Source organism: Rattus norvegicus, chromosome 9 (genome assembly GCF_036323735.1).
Source record: "Rattus norvegicus strain BN/NHsdMcwi chromosome 9, GRCr8, whole genome shotgun sequence".
NCBI lineage: Eukaryota > Metazoa > Chordata > Mammalia > Rodentia > Muridae > Rattus > Rattus norvegicus.
This window is the reverse complement of record NC_086027.1, coordinates 11,548,120-11,570,426: the sequence shown is the minus strand read 5'-3', so window position 1 is coordinate 11,570,426 and position 22,307 is coordinate 11,548,120. Positions and strand designations below refer to the sequence as shown.

The 22,307-nt window shown below is 42.4% G+C and overlaps 1 protein-coding gene across 4 annotated transcripts; it reads left to right on the top strand.

Moving 5' to 3' along the window:
• The first annotated feature begins 220 nt into the window (after positions 1-220).
• On the top strand, positions 221-22,023 carry LOC134480482 (uncharacterized). 4 transcript variants are annotated; one of them, XM_063267976.1, is made up of 6 exons: positions 221-949; positions 10,268-10,536; positions 14,633-14,792; positions 16,122-16,253; positions 16,922-17,105; positions 21,232-22,023. In XM_063267976.1, the coding sequence occupies exons 2-6, from the start codon at positions 10,446-10,448 to the stop codon at positions 21,235-21,237; spliced, it is 573 nt and encodes a 190-aa protein (XP_063124046.1). In that variant the 5' UTR covers positions 221-949; positions 10,268-10,445; the 3' UTR covers positions 21,238-22,023. The 4 variants fall into 4 exon arrangements, with proteins under 4 accessions (XP_063124046.1, XP_063124047.1, XP_063124045.1 ...); XM_063267977.1 differs by lacking the exon at positions 221-949 and having other exon boundaries at positions 5,244-10,536; XM_063267975.1 differs by lacking the exons at positions 221-949; positions 10,268-10,536 and adding an exon at positions 13,349-13,904.
• The last annotated feature ends 284 nt before the right edge of the window (positions 22,024-22,307 follow it).

Below are 22,307 nucleotides of genomic sequence, written 5' to 3'. Positions count from 1 at the left end.
GATGGCCACCCAATTAGACAAGATGGATGAAGCAAAGAAGTGCAGACCCAAAGGAGACTTGGGCTCTCAGCCCCATCAGGATGCCTTCAGGTGAGGACAGCAGGTGGTGGCTTGTGCCCTGCTGAGCTGGCCTAGGAGAGTGGCAAGCACAATCACCATGCCCAAGCCTCCAGCCTGGGGCAGCTGGAAGCTCCGCAGGCGATGGCCGCGGTTAGGTTATGTTGGACCTGGGGGCCACAGAAGCCGCCCTGCGCCTCCTCAGAGCACTGAGGGGGCCTGACGGGCCTGGGCGGAGCCCAGAGATTCACACCACACGCCTCCCCGTGTCCTGCTTCCCCGTGTTGCCTGCACCGTGGAGTGGGCACGCGTGTCTGTCCCACCCCGCAGCTCGACCGCGCCCGAGCCGGGCCTCAGGGCACGCGGAGCTCGTGGGTGAGCGCGGGGCCTGAGGGGACCGGGCGCCCGCGTTATATTTGGCGCCCTCAGCAGCGCGTGTGCCTGGGCGAGTTTTCCATCAGCAGGTGCCAGCAGCCAGGGCGCCACCTCCCAAGCTGACTCCTCTCTCTCCCTCTCCAACCCCGGCAGGGCCCAGAGGTGATTCTGACTGCACGATGTCCTCCTTCCTGGAGGCGAGCTCTTCGCAGGCGCCACATCGCGAACAAAAAGAGAAAGAAGAAAAGAAAAGAAAAAGCAGAAGAAGCGGCCAGGGAAGGGGGCCTTAGCGGCGTTGGGCGTCACCTCGGCCACCGGAGGGCGCGCTATGACAGCGACGGGGTTTCCAACTGAGACTACAGCCTCGCAGTGTCCAAGGAAGAAGCCCAGGCCAGTCCTGCCAGGGGACCTCGAGGCCTGGCGCTCGCGCAGACCCCTAGCCCGACCTCCGGTCTGGTCCCCAGGGACAGCAAGCAGCAAGCAGGGCGGGCTGCACCTTAAGAGCAGCATCGTCAAGGTAGGTAGGAGACCTGATCCCCTCCTTGGACTGGTTCTGCCCCCCCCCCCCCCCCCCGCGCCCTGGGAAAGCCATGGCAGAAGGAGGCAATGCAAAGTGAGCCCACTAGGTAGGGGAAGGGAGGGTTCAGGAATGTATGGAGAGCTGAAGCAGGGATTGGAAAGCCCATGGCATTGAGAAAGAATGGAGAGGTAATCTGGAGTGTGCATGAGAGCTGTGCTCTGACATCCCCACAGCAACTTGGGGTTGTCACACCTCTCCAGATGACTTGGAATTAAGTGGCCTGTACCTGCCAGGGCAGGACAGGCTTTTCAGAGGCAGCTTAGCCTGGTGGCACATCCCTGTAATGTTTCTAATGTATGTTAAAGGCCTGGGATCAAGGGAAAATATTTTCTAAAAACCTTAGGCAATGAATGTATTATTTAATAGATTTCTTCTGATCTACTTTGTAATTGGTTGCCCCTTGCAAGTAATTGTATTTGGAGGATGCAAAATACCCTCCTTCAATTACTTGGAGAAAGGGAACATAAACAGAGATTTCCTCTTTTTTAGCCTCCAAAGCTCTGAGAGATTACAGTTCTGCATAATTTAATTCTTTCCTGCCTGCTATGAGCAGACCTTCAGATCAGCAAGTTCCTTTGGAATGGTTTTGCTTGTTGTTGTTCATTTTCCATGGTGCTGATTAGAAAGCCATGAATTGTTTTGTGAATTTTAAATTTCAAGAGGTGGCACCCAGAGTTGATGGTGGTTTCCTTCAAACACTGCAGTGTATTTGCAGCATAAAAAAATACTTCTTGTGACAAGAAGTGGAAAAAGAAAGTTGATGAGCTAAGAAAAGTAGAGCCTTGAGCCAGATCAACCATTTGGCTTCCTCAAATATGGAGCAAGCATGGAATGTGGCTTTTTCAGAATCGATGGGGTTTTTAGGATTGGGCAGTGAATGCTGTCTGGTGCTAACCCGTCCCTTTTGTGGCTGACAACCCTTAGGAGACAGGTCAGAATGTGCCAACAGCACAGAGTTGGCACTGGTGGTGTTTGAACTCAGAAGTGCTCAGGAACTGTGAAAGTTTCTCTGTTATCACCCTGGAGCCATCTAGTGAAATAGACCACTGTGATGCTGTGAAAGAGAGGCTGTTGTGAGGGCTGGAGAGATGACTCAATGGGTAAGAGCACCAAGTGTTCTTCCAGAGGTCCTGAGTTCAAATGCCAGCAACCACATGGTGGCTCACAACCATCTGTAATGAGTACTGATGCCCTCTTCTGGTGTGTCTGAAGACAGCTGCATTGTCTCACATATAAATAAATAAATCTTACAAAAGATTGTCATCTACTGCAGTTTCTATGTGGACAGGGCACAGTTGAAGGGCTTAAAGATCAAGTACATTGCCTGTCTTTAAAGATCAAGTGTATCACCTAACTTTTAAACCAAGAAATGTAGTGTCTTTTTTGCTGCTTGTGTAGCTTTTAGTGATGTATCTTTTCTCCTAGTACGTCCTTTGTTTCCATAATAGTTGTTTTCAAGTATATATGATTATCGCTCCTATTTGCAGAGCTATTCAATATTTTCATTGGTTAAATATTTGTGGTGAATTTACATTGTGATATCAGTAAAATGCTATGTGAAAATTTTAGAGAATATACCGTTTTGGGTAATTTTAATAATCTTTGCCCTCAAGTGGTGGCCTGTTTTCACATTGAAAAGACTGGAATTCATTACCATCCATAGCAGGATTGATAGGGAAGCACAATGGACAGCAACAGTGTTGTTCCCTTTGACAGTTGTGGGAGCCAAGAAAGAAGAGTGACTTGCTTTTTGTGATTTACCAAATCAAGACTCAGTATCATTACTATAGAAGCCCATGGAAAAAATTATGAAGTTTTCAGAAATCACCAGTTGAAGAAATGGTGGTTTTGCTTATATTGAATTCTGAGTTTCAAAGTTATGTTTCATTTTTCTTTATTCCTTAATGAGGCTTTTTATTAAGTTTTTTTATTCACCATTACACACTTAGATGCACAGTTCTAGGATCGTAGTAGGTGCTCATTAAATCACTGACCATTGGGGAGGAGGTGTGATAAGAAAGTATGTATTTTCTGTAAGTTCTGTTAGTTTTGGGAACAGGTGGTTTTAGGTTTACCATCATAGTTTGGTATCTTGTCCCACATAAGACAACTTGACAGAACCCCCTTTCTGGCCATTATGTTCAACTTATTTTTCTCTTAATCATTCTTGAAAATCATAGAAGTAGTGTGGAAAATTGATTGTACCTGCAGTATAGCAAAAAAGCCCAGTCTAGATAGGAAGCAGTTATGTTTCTCCATGTGCTGATGTCTTAAAACATCTAGATTTTAGGAATTTGGTGTTGTGTTTTCTAAACATACATCTTACAGCATACAGATAACATCGTGAGAGAATAAAGGAATCTTTTGATTAAGCACCAAATTCCCTAAAGCAATGACTACTGCTCAGCTCTCCTGGCCATATGAATAGCCGAAATTATATTTCACTCTTTTAAAGAAATAATGAAAGCACTTAAGGTTAAAGCAGAGCGCATGGGAAAAGTTTGCTGTGGTGTTTCCCTTTGGTTTCTTTTGCTCTTTCTAGAGAATGACTTTAAGAAATCAGGGCGGTCAGGTGGTCAGTGTGGTCAGGCAATCATGAGCAGATGGTTAAGCGATGTGCTAGGGCCCCATAGGTCAGTGAGCCCAGCTGAGATGCAGAGTCTAGCCAGTGAGCATAACTGAATAGCAGAGGCTAGACAGTGAACCTGACTGAAGAGCAGAGGCTAGCCAGTGAGCCTAGCTGAAGAGCAGAGGCTAGCCAGTGAGCCTGACTGAAGAGCAGAGGCTAGTCAGTGAGCCAGGCTGAAGAGCACAGGCTAGCCAGTGAGCCAGGCTGAAGAGCAGAGGCTAGCCAGTGAGCCTGACTGAAGAGCACAGGCTAGCCAGTGAGTCTGACTGAAGAGCAGAGGCTAGCCAGTGAGCCAGGTTGAAGAGCACAGGCTAGCCAGTGAGCCTGCCTGAAGAGCACAGGCTAGCCAGTGAGCCAGGCTGAAGACTGAAGAGCAGTGATTTTAACCTTTATTTATAAGTTCTTCAGTTTTCCTAAAATTTCTACAAAGGTTTGCCTCCACAAAGTTTGACTTATAAGGTTCTCCTTGCTCTCTTCTTCTTATCTCCTTTCCTCTTGCTCTTATGACACAATAATTTCCTTACTCTCAATGCCTTACTCTCAACGCTATGCCTTTACTTCTAAGTTCTTCTTGAGTTCTGTTCTCTTCAGTTCAGTTCTGTCTAAAAAGCTTTCTCTCTCTTTGTCCTCAGCATTTGTATATCTTTCTGAACACAGCATCACATGGTGAAAAGTTCACCACAAGTTTGCACAGGAATTCAAATCATAAGTTGGATAATCAGTTTACGACAGAGAATGTTTACATGCATATCCATGAAGAGTAATCATCAGGATAAACCGTCACCATCTGTCACTGGCTCTGCATGTTCATGGAGAGTTAAAAGCTGTAATTTTTATGAGAAAAGAATAAGTGAAATTGCCTATAGGCAAATCCAGTCAATTATTTACGTTCAGTCCTCGCACCTATAGTAAATCATTAGTTCTCTTTTTATGAACTTTGGTTAATTGGTTTGTACCCTCTTAGCATGGGTTCTAATTTGTAGATGCCTGCTTGGTATTGCAGAAGCAATTCACTCATGAAACTTTAAGAAGGAAGAGTTCTCAATGCAATTTTGATTACCAGAGAAAACATAATAGCTGTCCCATTATAAAGGAGCTTAAAATTACTAATCTAATTTTAGGAATTCTTATAGAACCATCATAAGAATTAAGAAATCATCTATTTGTCTGTACATCATCACGCCAAGACAATACATCTTCATTGCTCTGTGGTGATCTGCTCAAAAGAGTGGGGTAAAGAGCATGACAAATACAGAGGCAGATACTTGCAGCCAACCATTCAACTGAGAGCAGGGTCCCCAATGGAGGAGTAAGAGAAAGGATTGAGGGAGCTGAAGGGGTTTACAGCCCCATAAGAACAACAGTAAGAAACACCCAGAGCTCCCAGGACCGAAACCACCATCCAAAGAGTACACATGGACAGACCCATGGCTACAGCTGCATATGTAGAAGAGGATGGCCTTCTTGGGCACAAATGGGAGGAGAAGCCCTTGGTCTTGTCAAGGCTTGATGCCCCAGTGTAGGGGAAACCAGAACTGGGAGGCAGATAGGCCTGGGTGTTTGGGTGGGTGTGGTAACACCCTCATAGTAGAAGGGGGAGGGGGTTTTATAAGGGGTTTTGTGGAAACCAGGAAAACGTATAACGTTTGAAATGTAACAAAAGCCCTCTCTGGGGAAGGGACAGCGGATAAGGTGCTCTGAGCCCCTACTTCCCTGCTGCCTCCCTTTGATCGCAACTGTGGTGCATGGTGTCAGCCTGGGACTCTCCATGGGCTGCTGCTGGCACTGGTCCTGGCGTTCATGGCCAAGAGCATGATAAGCAAGGAGCACATGGTTTGTCCCGATTCAGAGCAGGGCCAGTGGCCACCAGAGAATAAGCACAGCTTCCTGTACGATCATGAGGTCTTCCTGGGCAAGGAGGACTCCAAGACCTTTGATAGCTAATCCTGGACGAGAGCAGGAGTAGTTGGGGAAAATTGTTGATCCAATTGACAGTGATGAAGGCAGCCTTGTTACTACTGAGGATCTGAAAGTTTGGATCAAACAGGTACAGAAAAGATACATCAACCAAAATGTGGCTAAACTCTGGAAGGATTATGATAGGGACATAGATGAAAAATCTCCTGGGAAGAATACCAGCAGGCTACCTATGGCTACTACCTGGGAAACCTTGCTGAATTCCAAGATAGCTCTGATCATCACAACTTTAAAAAGTTGCCTCCACGAGATGAGAGGAGGTTTAAGGCCTTGACGGTGACCTGACAGCTACTCAGTACGGGTTCATTGCTTTTCTGCACTAAGAGGATTTAGAACATATGAAGGAGATTGTAGTTCTGGAAACGCTGGGGAATATCGACAAGAACAGGGATGGTTTTGTGGACCAGGATGAGTACATTGTGGACATCTTTTTCTCACGAAGACAATTGCCCTGAGACCTACTGGGTTTTGTCTGGGGAGCAGTTCAATGATTTCCCAAATCTGAACAAGGATGGGGAACTGGATTAGGATGAGATTCACCATTGGATCCTCCCTCAGGACTATGACCATGCACAGGCTGAGGCCCAGCATCTGGTGTATGAGTCAGATAAAAACAAGGATGAGATGCTGACCAAGGAGGAGATTCTAGACAACTGGACCATGTTTGTGGGAAGCCATGCCACCAATTACAGAGAAGATCTTACCAAAAATCATGATGAACTTGGAAAGAAACTCATCCTCATGTGGCCAACAGTCACATGCTTTCTACGGATGTTCTGGGTGATTGCTATATTTGTCACGTATATAGCAGTTGTGTCCCTAAACAATAAGAAACCTTTCTAAAGCTCAAAAAAATCATACATTGCACCACAAACAATAATAGTAGGAAATTTAAACACGCCACTTTCATCAATGTACAGATAAGGGAAACAGAAATTAAACAGAGACACAGAAAGACTAACAGGTTATGAAACAAATGGATTTAACATATATATATATAGAACACTCCACCCTAAAACCAAAGGATATACCTTCTTCTCAGCATCCCATTGTACCTTCTACAAAATTGACCATATAATCGGTCACAAAACAGGCCTCAACAGATACAGGAAGATAGAAATAACCCCATGCATCCTATCAAAAAACCACGGACTAAGGCTGCTGATCAATAACAACAAATAGGACAGAAAGCCCACATATACATGGAAGTTGAAGTCAATGACAACTTGGTCATTGGAGACATAAGAAAGAAATTAAAGACTTGTTAGAATTTAATGAAAATGAAGATACAACATACCAAAACTTATGGGACACAATAAAAGCAGCACTAAGAGGAAAACACATAGCTCTGTATGACTGCAAAAAGAAACAAGAGAGAGCATATGTCAGCAGCTTGACAGCACACCTAAAAGCTCTAGAAAAAATTAAATAAACCCTAGAGGAGTAGAAGGCAGGAAATAATCAAACTCAGGGCTGAAATCAAACAAGAAGAAACAAAACCTAGTATCAAAAGAATCAGCAAACCCAGGAGCTGGTTCTTTGAGAAAATCAACAAGATACATAAACGCATAGCTATATTAACCAGAGGTCACAGAGTGTATCCAAATTAATAAAATCAGAAATAAAAGGGAGACATAACAACAAAATCTGAAGAAATTAAGAAGATCATCAGATCCTACTACAAAAACATATATTCAACAAAACTGGAGAATGTGGAGGAAATGGACAATTTTCTATACAGATACCAGGTACCACAATTAAATCAGGAACAAATAAACCATTGAAACAACCCCATAACTCATAAAGACATAGAAACTGCTAATAAACATCTCCCATCCAAAAAGAGCCCAGGACTACATGGATTTAGTGCAGAATTCTATCAGACCTTCATAGAAGACTTCATACCAATACTGTCCAAACTATTCCGCAAAATAGAAACAGACAGAGCACTACCAAACTCCTTCTATGAAGCCACAATTACTCTTATACCTAAACCACACAAAGATACAACAAAGATAGAGAAATTCAGACCTATTTTATTTATGAACATTGATCAAAATGCTCAATAAAATTCTTGCAAACTGAATCCAAGAACGCATCCAAACAATCATCCATCATGGTCAAGTAGACCTCATGGCAAGGATGCAGGGATGGTTTAATATACAGAAGTCCATCAACGAAATTCATCATATAAACAAAGCCAAAACCACATGATCATTTCATTAGATGCTGAGAAATTATTTGACAAAATTCATTACCCTTTCATTAATAAAGTCCTGGAAAGATCAGGAATTGAAGGCCTGAATCTAAATATAGGAAAATGCAAAATACATCAAACCTGTACCTAACATCAAACTAAACTTAGAATATTGAAGGAATCCCACTAAAATCAGGGACTAGACAAGGCTGCCCACTCTTTCCCTACTTTTTCAATATGGTACTTAACGTCCTAGCCATAGCAATCAAACAATGAAAGTAGGTCAAAGGGAAAAAAATAGAAGGGATGAAGTCAAAACACTAATATTTGAAGATGATATGATAGTCTACTTAAGCAACACCAAAATTCTACCAGAGAACTACTTAACCTGATCAACAACTTCAGCAAACTGTCCGAGTATAATATTAACCCAAACAATTCAGTATTCTTCCTCTACTCAAAGGGTAAACAGGCTGAGAAAGAAATTAGGGAAATGGCACCCTTCACAATAGTCCCAAATAATATAAAATAACTTGCTGTTACTTGAACCAAGCAAGTAAAAAATCTGTATGACAAGAACTTCAAATCTCTGAAGAAATTGAAGAAGGTCTCAGAAGATGGAAAGATTTCCCATGCTCATAGATTGGCAGGATGAATATGGTAAAAAATGACCATTTTGCCAAAGGCAATCTACAGATTCAATGCCATCACCAACAATATTCCTACTCAATTCTTTATAAAGGTAGAAAGTGCAATTTGCCGTCATTTGGTAGAACATAAAACCCAGGATAGCAAAACTATACTCAACAATAAAAGAACTTCTGGGGGAATCACCATCTCTGACCTCAAGCAGTATTACAGAGCAATAGTTTGTATGGTATTGGCATACCGACAAGCAGATCAGTGGAACATAATTGAAGACACAGAAAAGAACCCACACACCTATGGTCATTTGATCTTTGACAAAGGAGGTAAAACATCCAATGGAAGAAAGATAGTATTTTTAACAAATGGTGCTGGATCAACTGGAGGTCAACATGTAAAAGAATGCAAGTTGACCCATTCTTATTACCCTGTACAAAGCTTAAGTCCAAGTGGATCAAGGACCTCCACATCAAACCAGATACACTAAAAGTAATGGATAAAAAGTAGGGAAGAGTCTCGAAGACATAAGAACTAAGGAAAATTTCCTGAACAAAATACCAGTGGCTTATGCTTTAAGATCAAGAATCAACAAATGGGACCTCATAAAACTGAAAAGCTTTTGTAAGGCAAAGGACAGTGTCATTAGGACAAAAAGGCAACCCACAGATTGGGAAAAAATCTTTACCAATCCTGCATCTGATGGAGGGCTTATATCCAAAGTATACACAAAACAGAAGAAGTTAGAGTACAGAGAGCCAAACACCCCTGTTAATAAATGGGGTTCACAGTTAAAGAAAACATTCTCAGTTGAGGAATATAGAATAGCTGAAAAGCACCTAAAGAAATGCTCAATATCCTTAGTCATCAGGGAAATGCAAATCAAAACAACCCTAAGAATCCACCTCACACCAGTCAGGATGTCTAAGATCAAAAAATCAGGTGACAACAGATGCTGGCGAGGATGTGGAGAAAGAGGAACACTCGTCCATTGTTGCTGGGATGGCAAACTGGTACAAGAACTCTGGAAATCAGTCTGAACGTTCCTGTAAAATTGGACATTGCACTACCTGAGCACACAGCTATACCTGTCCTGGGCATGTACCCAAAAGATACTCCAACATACAACAACACATATGATCCACTATGTTCATAGCAGCCTTATTCATATTAGCCAGAAGCTGGAATGAACCCAGATGCCCTTCAACAGAGGAATTTATTCGAAAAATGTGGTACATCTACACAATGGAGTACCACTCAGCTATCAAAAACAATGACAACGTTCAATTCATAGGCAAATGGAAAGAACTAGAAAATATCATCCACAGTGAGGTAACCCTATCACAGAAAAACACACTTGGTATGCTCTTGGGAGCGATGGCCATGAAGCCCTCCATTATTGATGTTATTATTATGGTGAGCATTAAGTATGCCTGGGTTCATGGAAAATCGCCAGCCAGCTGCAGAAGACTAATACAAATGTGGTGGTCAAGATGAATAATCATATGATAACGTGTGACATTAAGATACCCAATGTCATGACCTGTAACCTTTCTGAAAAACCAACATCCTGCTGACTAATAGATATGAAAAACCCGTGACCTTTCTGACAACCTGTCAACACCAGCCAATTCTCTGACCACACGAATATTGTGTCCTTAGCGTGGGTAAATGTTTCTTACTTCCCCCCTCTCCCTGTTACCCTTTTTATGGTACAAATTCAGCCTTGGGGAAAAATAAAATTGTCGCCTTGATCAGACACTTGTCTTGGAGTCCTTCATCACATCTCTTGTCCTTCATTCTCTTCCAGGTACTGAACACCCCTCGTTGACAGTATGCACTCATTGATAAGTAGATATTGACCAAAACCTCGAATTACCCAAGATGCAATCAACAGATCTCAGGAAACTCAAGAAGAAGGATGACCAAAGTGCAGATGCTCCCACTCCTTCTTAAAATGGGGAACAAAAATATCCATAGGAGGGGATATGGAGGCCAAATCTAAAGCAGAGACTGAAGGAACAGCCATTCAGAGTCTGCCCCACATGTGGCCCATATATATACAGCCACCAAAACTAGGTAAGATTGATAAAGCTAAAAAGTGCTTACTGAAAGGGACAGATTATGCATCTCCCCTGAGAGACACATCCAGGGCATGTCAAATAAAGAGGTCAGTGCTAGCAGTAAACTACTGAACTGAGAACAAGACGCCCTTTATGGGAATTAGAAGAAGTATTCAAAGAGCTGAAGGGCTTGCAACCCCATAAGAACAGCAATGCCAACCAAATAAACCACTAGCAAAAGACTATACATGGACTGACCCAGGGGTCCAACTGCATATGTAGGAGAGAATAGCCTTGATGGGGCACCTGTGGAAGGGGAAGCCCTTGTTCTTAACAAGGTGGGACCCTCAGTGCAGTGGAATGTCTGGGAAGGGGTTTCTAAGTGGCATGGATTGGGGGACCATACATATGGGAGAGGTCATGGCAGGGGTGCTTATGGACCAAAAGCTGGGAAAGGGAATAACGTTTGAATAAAACATATATATCTAGTAAAAAAACTGAAATTTAAAAAAATGATACTAATACCAAAAAATAATCAAAAAATGTGAATAAGAAAGAAATTTTAGGTTTTGGAAAAAGATGAATGCCAGGTATTTGAAAAACTGTATGACCATGGTAAACACTTTAATATACTTGAGAAATTTTTTACATGTTAATGAACTGCATCTTTTTTTAAATAGTGAATGGAAATCCAGTCCCTTCCTGGCTGTGAGGCTAGGTATCCAGATGTAGTGGAATTCATTATTTGTTGGTCCTGAACCTTTGAGTCTGCTTCTAACTCAGCTTATGCCAAGGAAACTAGGCCAGGGTGATGTCTAAGCCATTGACCAAACCATCTGGACTAACAATCACAGGTGAAATTCCACCTTGTAAATGGGACGAGAGGAATAAAAGATACCTTTAAGGATTTAAAAAAGATGAAATGTACCCAAAAAAATCCAATAAAAAATTTAAAATAAAAATAACTTCGGAAATACAAAATACTGGGGTGCCATTCCACAATCATGATGTGTTTCTTCTTTGATAGCTTACAGGTTAATTTACTTCTCTATAACTGTTTTCTTATTTCAAAGTAAGTAATGGCATCATCTGTGGAGTGATGGTGAGAACAAAAGCTTTGCCGAACTTGAATAATCGATCCCTCCCGAGCATGTGCTTAATATTCTAAGAACAGGGAAATTTCCTGAGGGGATTAAAGAACAAAATCCAAACATAAAACAGGAACAACAACGATGTAAAAACATTCTGCACGCTGGGTATGAAGGCATGTTGCAACTTTAATCAGCTTTGTAGGTATTTCTAATAAACACACAAAGAAACAAAAATCCCATCACAGTCCTAGCAGTTGCATCCAACAAAGAGAGAGCTGTGAGGTAGTGCGTGCTGCTTCTTTCCCCAGATACCCCTGGGCCTCAGGCCTGCACCCAGTGAGCTGGACCAAGAGCAGCCAGGTTGAAATTCCTGCTGCCATGGCAGGATTCTGCAGGAACATTTCCCTTTGACAACAAGGAACCTGTGTGGAGGAGACCTCTTGGTGAGTCCTCAAGGACTCTATGTGTCCTATTCTACAGGGAGAAGCCCTGCCAGGTCTTTGGCAAGGCCAGCCATTTGTATGGGGAAGTCTCTGGTCCTGTGGCAGAGGGCGAGGAATGGCAGAAAGAATGGCAGCTCCACTGAGATCAAAGGCTACCCCTTCTAGGCCTGTGACCTCCTAATTAATTTATCTTTTCACCTGATGCCCTATTCACATTTTCTTACTATCATACAACTGTGATCTTGATGAGCAGCTGGTCTCTTGTTTTCTTAATCAGTTCTTTGTTGTCACAGACGTTTTTAACTTACTCCAGCCCCTGAGACTTATTCATACCTTCTGTATGAAGTAGGACCCTTGGTGGGACTGTCATCTCAAAAATAGAAGGTTCAGTAATCCAAAAGTTTGGACTCCAGTTTACCTCAGGCCAGGAAAGAAGTCAGCCACCATTAGTAAAAGAGCAAGGGAAAAAGTACATAGGACACATAAGTGCCCTAATCAGAAGAAAAGTTCCTCAACTTCTAAGGGCCGCACATCTGCACCCCTCTCTTCTGAGCTTTGTATAGTGATGTTGTATAACTCCAGATGGTAGTAAAAGGCAGAGTTCTTCCCAGAAAGGTCAGACATGATTTTCACTCTTACATCTGTGAGGTTGGGTGGCATTATAGCACACATTCAGGTGGAATTATAACACCTAGGATAAGAAGACAGAATCCACATATCACAATGCCAAATAGACTCCCTCCTGAACTTATGGACCCATTAAAATTGAGGTTCAACCTGAACTCAGGCCATTCCACTCCCTTTCCATCCTCCTGATTCTTATGTTTGCTACACGTAAAAGATCATGGTGTAGTCCCCAACATCCTCATGCCTAGACTTGTCTATTCAGGAAGTATGATATTGGAGAAGTGATGGCTATATAGTTACAATGTAGTAACACAAGGTCCAAGTTGACATTTGCTCACTGATGTCCAATTTAATTGTCTTGTTATATTTGAGAAAGGGAGGATGCCCTACTTTATATATAAAACGGACAGAAATTTATTATTTTTATATGCCCTGTAGTTGATCCCTATGATCCCAAGGAAAAGGAGTCTTTATTGGACAAAAAAATAGGATTATAGACCATTGATTTTGTGAAATACATGGATATGTAAATGGAAACAATGTCAGCTGTCAAGGACTGCACAGTAAGCAAATATTTCCAGGTTTTATACACTCAGAGGTATAGAAGAAATATATTGGCCTCCAGAAAAAGGGAAAAGCTTAGGAATCGAAGTACAAGTCACATGCATTGTCTCGAGTAGTAGATTTACTTTTAAGAAAAATCTCCCTCCTCCTTGGTCCCTAGAGATTTGGGTGCTAAGAAAAATCTGTTCTCCAATTCAGGGTTGTAAGCAACCCTCCCCAGCAAAAGCATTGTTGACTTCTAATGAAGCAGAGAGGCATATGTAGCTCTGAAATAGAGGTTGCCAAATGGTATTCCCAGTGACACATGGGAGACTGGAGGAAAGGGTCTCCACAGAAATTCATCAGTGTGGGGAGAGCTGGTTAGTAGGTAGGCCATAGAATTTTCCAGTGACATCACCAGTAAGCCGTTCACTGGACACTCTATTGTATCTAAGAGATCCCTAGAATCTTCTGTGATGTCACCAGTGTTGTGGTGACACCAACTGCCTTTGGGATATTACTTCAGTTCCCTTTGGGTTCACAAGCAGGCATGTTTCGCCAGCTGCTCAGGCTATTTCGGAAGGAAAGTGTTGATCAAGGAGAAACCACACCAGGTCAGAGGGAAGCTGACCCCCTCTCTAGTGAAACAGGAAGGAGGAAATCATTCTGGGGAAGGCTTGGTGAGTCGTGGGCAGAGTTGGGGAACATCCTCAAGGAGGTAGGTTTGAGATGTGCCTTCTAAGACTAGTCCTTACAAGCAGGAGAGTTGGGATTTTTCAAAGGCAAACCAAGAGTCAGGAGTTCCTGATCTTTAATTTGAGAGAAAGACATAAAGTGGTAAGACTTCAGTGTCTTTTCTTGAAGCTTTTTAACTGTGAGTGTCAATGATTGGCAGGAGGAGTCACTGTGAGATTAACAATGTGACCATCCATGGTTGGGAGTTGAAGCACTTCATCCTCTAGATTACTGTAGGTTACAGAAGTCTCTGATGGCGAGAACAAGGAAGGATGCACCCCTAGTCATGAATTGAGTTCTCAGACACTTTGGGCTGGACCACACTTGGTTAGAGCTTGATGGTGCTAAGCATTATGAAGTCATTATGAACTCCAGGATTATCTGCACCACATCTGATATGAGATAACAATGTCGCAGATGTTTATGTCTCAGTCAGATTATACATTTCTGTGCCGGGGTTTGTGTAATAGTGAGTGTGGCACGCATATGGCATTAGAGGTTGGGAAGAGGGACATAGCTTAAGAATCAACCTTTAAGAAAGCTTTTCTGCTCTTTCAGGGATTCACCCAGTCCCTACCATTTCCCCTTCCTCAACCTCCTTTTCGGATTCAGAATGATCTATTCTGCCCATTGGTTCAAATATGCAAATTCACTTGGGTTTATCTGTCTACAGGTTTTGGTAGGAAGGCATCATCCCAAAATGTCATCAGTAAGCAAGAGGAGTGTCTAAAGGAACTGGAGGAACTCAAATTTGAAATCCAGAAGTGTCAATTCGAGAGGGATGAACTTTACCAAATCCTGGACCTTTATATCTATGATGAGTGGGACCACAGGTAGTCATTATGCCCAGTAACCTGTTCACTGTCTTGCGCTCTCTCTCTACTACCTCAAGATTTACTCATAGCACGAGAAAGTTTCACCTCTCATCCTGGATTTTAAGGAGATTTGGCAGGCATTTGCTTGTGAGATAAGCTAGGTGCTGTGTGTTTAGGGTCAAACTTTTTGTACTTGACCCTGATCTCATTGGATTAGCCTTGGTTCTGTCAACAGCTAGAAGGACCTTGTCACACTTGCTGCAACTGTGTGTGTGAATGAAATGCCTGCACATCATCACTCTTTTCCTCTGAATTTCTTCATCATACACTGATTCTATGGCACCTCCATGGATGTAGTTGGCATTCTAAATGTTTTTGGATATGGGTTGGTGTGTATGTATGTGGCAGTATTTGTTGGTGTTTTACTCAGGATCAGGATGTCTGGGACCTTTGAATGGGTCTGAGGATTTGTTTGATCAACACTTTGCAGGTCATGGTAGTGATGAGTACGTGGAGGCCCACACTGATCAACAGAGCACTTTGCTCCTTCTGTATACCTTGGTGGCACACAGGACTCTCCCGAGGGGAGGAGGTGCTATAAATCCTCTTCCCTGTCAAACTTAGTTATGCCCTCTGGGAATTCATGTAACGATAGAAACCAAGGATTGAGTATACCTGCTTTCAAAACAAGAGAAATGTCATCACAGCTTTCTCTTGGGCCCAAAGCTGTGGCACAGACTGGAGGAATCTTCTTCCTGAACTAGTCAATTCCATCATGCTCACCTGGCCAGCTCTTGAAGGTCAGGTCCCTCAAATTGGTACCGTGACTCTGTTGTCCTGTGCCCAGGATAATAAACTTAACCAGTACAAATACTTTGAAGGAGAAAGTATGTGGTACATACTGAGTTTAAGTAATCGAGAGAACAGTCTGATTTCACCTAATTTGTTTCACCTGCTTTGATCTTTAGTTTTTTATTTTTTTAACTATCCAGGGATTGTTTATTGTGACCTAGAAAGGTCACTGTGGTCTTGACCGTTGTTATTCCCAAACAGGCAGCTCTCAGGCTCTGCCCCCTCCTATATAGTGAGTCTTTGCAGAACCATATCTCTCAGAATTCCAAGGATCCTTATTTCAAAACAAATGTTTGCTTATTTACATAGAAATATTTTCTGTGGATTGAGTCTCACTGTTGGGTTTTGGTCTGGTTTTTGACTTTGCCAATTTCTTTCCTTCCACCATTCTTTGAATTTGAACTTTTTTATTATATATTTTTATTTACATTTCACCTAATTCTGAAATCGTGAGTTCAAAACATTATTTGTTCCTTTGGCCATGACCTAACCCAGGCTGCATGTCGAATTGCCAATACTTCAATCTGAACATGAGATGAGAATGATGGCTATGCAAATGATGACCAACTCAATAAGTGATGCCATGGAGAGGTACAAGGAGCTCATACAAGTGAACAGTTCCTACCGGTGAGTCGCTGACAGAGATGAGAACCCAGCACTAGGCAGGGAATGCTTCTGTCCTGTATGACTTTAACAAAAGTCAGGGCTCTGGTTCCATGGTGTCTGACTCTTAACAAGAAGCCTGCCTCCTGGCAAGGGTCTTAGATTTGTAGCTCTTGGACTCAGTTGTCGTACATGTGAGGGGTGTAGAGGACCCTCCAATTGTTATTTTCCCCGTTAAAGATCCTCTAGATAGAAAAGGTTTGCACCATGATGGGAATATCAATCAACTCTGAATCTCTAGGACTCTGACAGGAGATATAAAGATCTGTGATCCATGAGAAACACATGGAAAGATTGTATAGCTATTGGGTCCTCAACTACCCCTCAGAGGGGCTTTCCCCACAACGTGAAGATGGTTTCACCATACCATGGACATACGAGCTCCCTTATGGACCATTTCTTCTTCCTTGATTTATATAAACCGTCTTAGTGTCAGGATTTTCAGAAGTACTTTGCTTCATGTGGAATGTGGATTCTGGATTTGACCTCCTCTAATTGGTGTTAACTTGTATAGTGTGGCTCTATTCTGGGGATTTCTGAGGATGAGGACCCTTGAAGGGATGATTGGACTTGCAGGAGTGACAGGCAAATAGAGGCTGGCTGGGATTTACCATTTTTTGTTTGTGGTTCAGCATCAGGCAATCCCAGCTCCTGCGTGAACAAGCTCAATTGAAGAACAATATACAGATTTTGCTGAATGAGAAGAGAGAACTGCTGGTGGAGCAGACTGAACTGCCAGCATCCTCTGTGGAGGCAAAGAGGTTCTGTGAAGAGGCCGGAATGAACATCTGTGACCCCAGAGCCAAGCAACAGCAGGTAGGGTTAGGACTCAGGTCAGGTGGTCCTCATGTCTTACCATAAACATAGACACACCAATGTAACTGTCTATTGACTGATCCATGTCCTGACCTAGGTCTCATCCAAGTGTTCATTCATGTGATGGTTTACAAGGCTTTCTGTGGAGATAGCCCCTTTTCAAGAAACTGCATGTTTGGAAATGAAATGCTCCTGCTCTTCTAGAATCTGCACTTCATTAAGGGAGATAGGTTGATCACACAGCACAGCACTACATGCCATTATGTATGGAGGGTGCTATGTGGGAGCCCCTCTTTAGACTAGAACAGGGCTTTGAGGGATGAAGCAAAAGCCTGGAGCTCATTTTCTTTACAGGGATCCTTGAGACTCAGGAAGTAAGTAGTTTTCAAGGAGGAGAGCTTGGTGGAAATGCCAAAGAAATGGTTCTCATTGTCATTTGTGGTGGCTTTTGTTCTTCCTCCCCTCATGTCCCTGTATATGAAGATGGTGACTTCATGCTTCATAGATCTTGGGTAACTACAGAGCCTGTGTATCAGCATGTCAGTCCTGTCTTATTTGAGTGCTCCTGGAGAGTTCATAACTGGGCCTTAGAACCTGAAGCTGTTTAGAAGAGCAAGGATGTGGAAAAGGTTTCTCAAAGGCTGAGGGTTGGCATGAGAGACTTGAGGCTTCAAGAACAAAGTTATCCATATGTACCCCCAATTCTCACCAAGAAAGGTGCTTTGCTGTGCTGACCTGCATCTTAGGGAGCATGCGGGGAGGCCAGTTCATGACATGCAGTTTTGTCCAGTCATTATCTAACTTAGTCCTTTAAGCCTAGGTCTCTCAACAAACATGAAGCTTCCTGTTTTGTGCTGGCCAGCAGTCTTTGCATCATTCGTCCAGTTCCAAGATGAGCCCCCTCTCTTATTTGTCTCAACACATTCTTAAACCATTCAGCTCTTTTAAAAATAAGGATTAGATTTCTTCACTTTACCTGAACAGGTTATCCCCCGGGAAGATTCTGGATTGTCTTATTGGCTTCACCATGATCTTGCATGGAATCCTAGAGTGCAACCCTCTGCTGACATTGCTTTGCTGACTATATCATGGGTACTGCATTCTTTCAGGATAGATTCCCTCTCAATATTGTACACAGTGCTGCCTTTCAGAAAAGTCACTGTATGTTATTTATTTAGCCTTTTTCTGACTGACATTGAGGTTGTTTTAATATCACAGGAACTCTAATGTGATGAAATGTTCCTGGTAACTGACCATGAGTTACTGTCTTCTCTGATGCTTCCAAAGTCTTCTATGAAGGAAACAGGGTAGTTTTAGTGAGGGGCCTATGATGAGTCAGCATAGAGCTTGATGGAGTCTTTTCCTAGAAATCTCTCTCTTGAGGATTTGATGTTGTGTTGTTTAGGGTATCTGTGCAGAACATGTAAATTACTTGTCGGACCAGCAAGTATCTGCATAGAAAGTTTTCCTGAAGTGGAAATGAGTACAGGCCAGGGCAGCACAGCCTGCTTGAGTCTAAGAGACTTGTACACAGCATTGTTCCCACTAATTCCTCACTCAACAGGAAATGTGCTGCATAAGAGCAAAGTTTTCATTTGTGCATGCGAGTGTGTATCTGTGTGTCTGTGTTTGTGTGAGTGTTTGTGTGTGTGTGTGTGTGTGGTGTGTGTGTGTGTGTGTGTGTGTTTGCAGTAGTGAACGTGTGTTTCCCTCAATTCCAAGTTTCATGAGAAAAGTACTCTAAGCATTCACTTTACATCCATGAAACATGAAATAGAGCTGCCCAGTCATTTGGCATCTCCATCTAGCTCTGTACAGCAAAAGGACACATAAATTACTAATTTATTCTGTTTCCAAAAATTTCAGAACAGAATTATCCTGTGAAGTCTGGGGGAGGAGTGGAAATATGTTCAAGTTAGTCGTATTTCACAGGGGTAACAAATGGTACAGGCCTAGAGCTTGCAGGTCCCTTTTTGTTATGGTGTAGAAGCAGGACAATAAAATACTTTAGAAATGCAACCCCCAAAAAGAGGACACAAAAACACCTGTAAAGTTAGATTTTCAAGTGATTACAGGCAAAACCACTGATCTGCATTGAAATCCTTTGGAGCACATCAAAGGAATGGAGTACTGGGAGGTAAGGGCAAGGCTTCTCTAGAAAAATCCATGAGTTTATTCTGCTTCTCTGTTCTTTGTGAATGGTGAAAGCCCACTGGAAGGTTGTGTCACTCACTGTGTCTTCTCCAAGGTTGCTTTCCACATTGCCTGCTACCATTTCTTTCCAGCTACCTTGGCACACTACAACTTCCCGTGGGAGTTGGCTTGGATTTTATTCATTGAGAATTTGAGTTGCTTGGCATTGTATCGTCATCCAGAAAAAGTCCCATAGCTATGCTGTGGTGCAAGAACAGGGAAGTTTCAGGAGCCCCTTTAGGTGCACAGATAATCCAAAGCGCTCCCCTATGTTATCTGTGTAGCATTCTGCAAGTGCTGTCAATCAACATCATTTTCTCTCAGTTAATTTCAGCCTCAATGGGTTAGGAGAAATGATGAGCTTCAAATGGGTCTGACAGTGTAAGAACAGGTAGCCCTATGAGAAGCCATGTTCAGAAAGTGGAACAGAAGTTTTAGTTAACCCAGTGATTCCACAACAAGGAGTAGGTATTGCCATTGCAACTAGGGAGCATCAATGTTGTAGTGGTCCCAGAGTAACCTTGAAGGAGAATCTATCCAGAAGTCCATCAGCCAAGGAGTGAAAGTGTACCATACGATGGAGCCCTTCCATAGATTCTGATTCAGTGTGAGATAATCCATGCAAGCTTTTACTTACTTATTCAAATTATCTGTGGAACAATCACATTACGGGGAGAAAATTTGTTGATTTGGATCCTGGTTATGGAGATTTCCTATGATTCTAGCTTTGGGCATGAAGTCACTCAGGCTATGGTAAAGACAGCTCCGATTAGAAGAAGTTGCACACTTTGGGGAAAGTCTGAAAGAGTGAACAAGAACAAGAGTCTAGTCCACCACCAATATATGATCCTTTGCTGAGCAACAAGACAGCTCTACACAGCCTTTGGGACTTGCTAAGCCAGATTGTTAATGGGGAAAGAACCCTGAGTCTATGACGGTTTATGGGAGGACAGCACATCACTGACTGAGCTGTCTATAGGCTCTGGCCACTATGTACATATCCCAGTCAACATTTGTTTTTATGCCTCCAGCGAATCCTGGGGAATCTTTACATTAAGCATTAATGTTCAGGTAGGAACACAGGCTGGAAGAAGCCATTTGAATATCCTTCCCTATATAAATACCCTTTTTGGGTGGATGACCACCCCACCTGGATTTCAGCCTCAGGCAGCTAAGGAGCTACTCAGAGTATTGTTCTGGTACAGTTCATGTGAATTTTGCCCATGAAACAATATATATGATCCTCTGGATTTCTTGCTATGTTCTACTCCTTTCTTCCTGTGATCTCTCCGGAAATATCTGAGGACATTTTCTCTTCTGTCCTCTCACAAATTGCCTTACACTAGCCATAGACTTACAGGGGTGATGTTCTGTTTCTACATCACAATCACATTTAATGTCCGTGTGTACGCTGGGAAGATTTGCATGGAGCACATTCTCAGTGATTACAGGATCTATGCAATTCCCATGGATTTGATGTGAGATGGCTTCTCTGTGTATTTGCAGATACAGTGGTTACAAATTGAACCTCCGCAGGTTCCTTCAGTGCTAACATAATCAGAAATTTCACCTCAATTCTGGGCATGTTCTCCAGAAGGAATCCACATGGTATTCTAGGTTGCTCATACCTCTCTTGAACTCAGGTTCAGACATAGCTACAATGTTATTATTCAATGTCATATACCTGGACCAGTGGGAAAAAATGCTCATTTTTCTCTTAATCCCAGTACAGTGCATAGTCCACAGTTCAAATTCTAGCAGTGTTAAAAGCTGAGATATAAATCCAAGCACAGCTACTCTATGTCACTTGGGGATGCAGGGACTGACCTAGGCTGACAGGTCATGCTGGATTGTCCAACTGAATAGAGCTGATGTAAGAGGGAGAGCTGAATTGACAACCACTCAATAAATCTTTATTCCCTTGCTCTACTAGGTCTGAAATTCTCCAGCAGAAACTCGAACATGACACAGACCAGGACAAGATCTCCCTTGGAGAGAAGAGCTACAGGAGGAGAACTAAGTGTGCACAGCAAATACACCACTATTGCGTCTCATCTGTAGTGTCCATAGCAATTGTGGACGGCATTTTCCTCCTTTAGTTTAACTTCTTTGGATTGAATAGGCTGTACTTTCACCTCAGCTCTCTCCAACAAGTGTGCACTTTTTGAGGGACTCAGAGAAGTGTTGATGCACATCAATCAAGAGCTGCTGGTCATCCAGAAAGACTGTGCACGTGTAAATTTGTACTTGTCCTGATGGGTCATCCAGAAGAGTTTCATGGAGATCAGTTCACAACATTGGAAAGACTTTGTGACAAAGTCTGTAATATCATTTATACTCAGTATTGGTAGGCTTTTTCCTTAATACCCCCACTCCAACAAAACAGACCTACTTCCACTCCTCTCGAGAAGATTGTTACCATCACTAACAGCTTTTCTACTATGTCTCCAAGGCAAGCCACAGGCTATAAGTCTATTCTGCAAAAGGAGCAGCAAAAGAATGCTTAGCGCAATTCTTCTTTTTAAAGTTTGGTTAATTTTTAAATGTTTTGGTTATTTGGTTTTCCTTCTATTCATTTGAAGATTTATTATTTATCTGTTGTTGTTGTTTTGTTCATTTGCTTGTCTATTTTGATAAGGATATAGACTGTATATATTGACTACCTGCATTTGGTTACTATCAAGTAAATTGGATGTATTCTGGTCAATAAAGGAGTAATCTCAAACTCTTCACTCTTAAGAACCTTCTTTATTGATCATTAGTGTCAACATCTGAAGTCCCACAGCTATCAGGGAGGGATGGATCTCTGAATTCTCATGGGGACTGGGCATCAAATCACTTCCCAGTCAGACTGAGATTCACAGGCATTTATACAGTCACTGTGCACTGTGTTTCCAACTCTGAATTTCAACTTCATCATGCATACATTACCCACTGTGTATGCTTGCTGTCAACTATATAGTTAACTCTAAATTATACTGTCGATGACAGTTTTGACCAAATTAATAG

Bases quoted from the DNA above. Each gene is read 5' to 3' on its own strand.
- LOC134480482 (XM_063267974.1), top strand. From the start codon at position 13,775: ATGTTTCGCCAGCTGCTCAGGCTATTTCGGAAGGAAAGTGTTGATCAA. The intron at 13,905-14,632 runs GTGAGTCGTGGG...ATCTGTCTACAG, and splicing joins ATCATTCTGGGGAAGGCTTG to GTTTTGGTAGGAAGGCATCA. The intron at 16,254-16,921 runs GTGAGTCGCTGA...TTTGTGGTTCAG, and splicing joins CAAGTGAACAGTTCCTACCG to CATCAGGCAATCCCAGCTCC.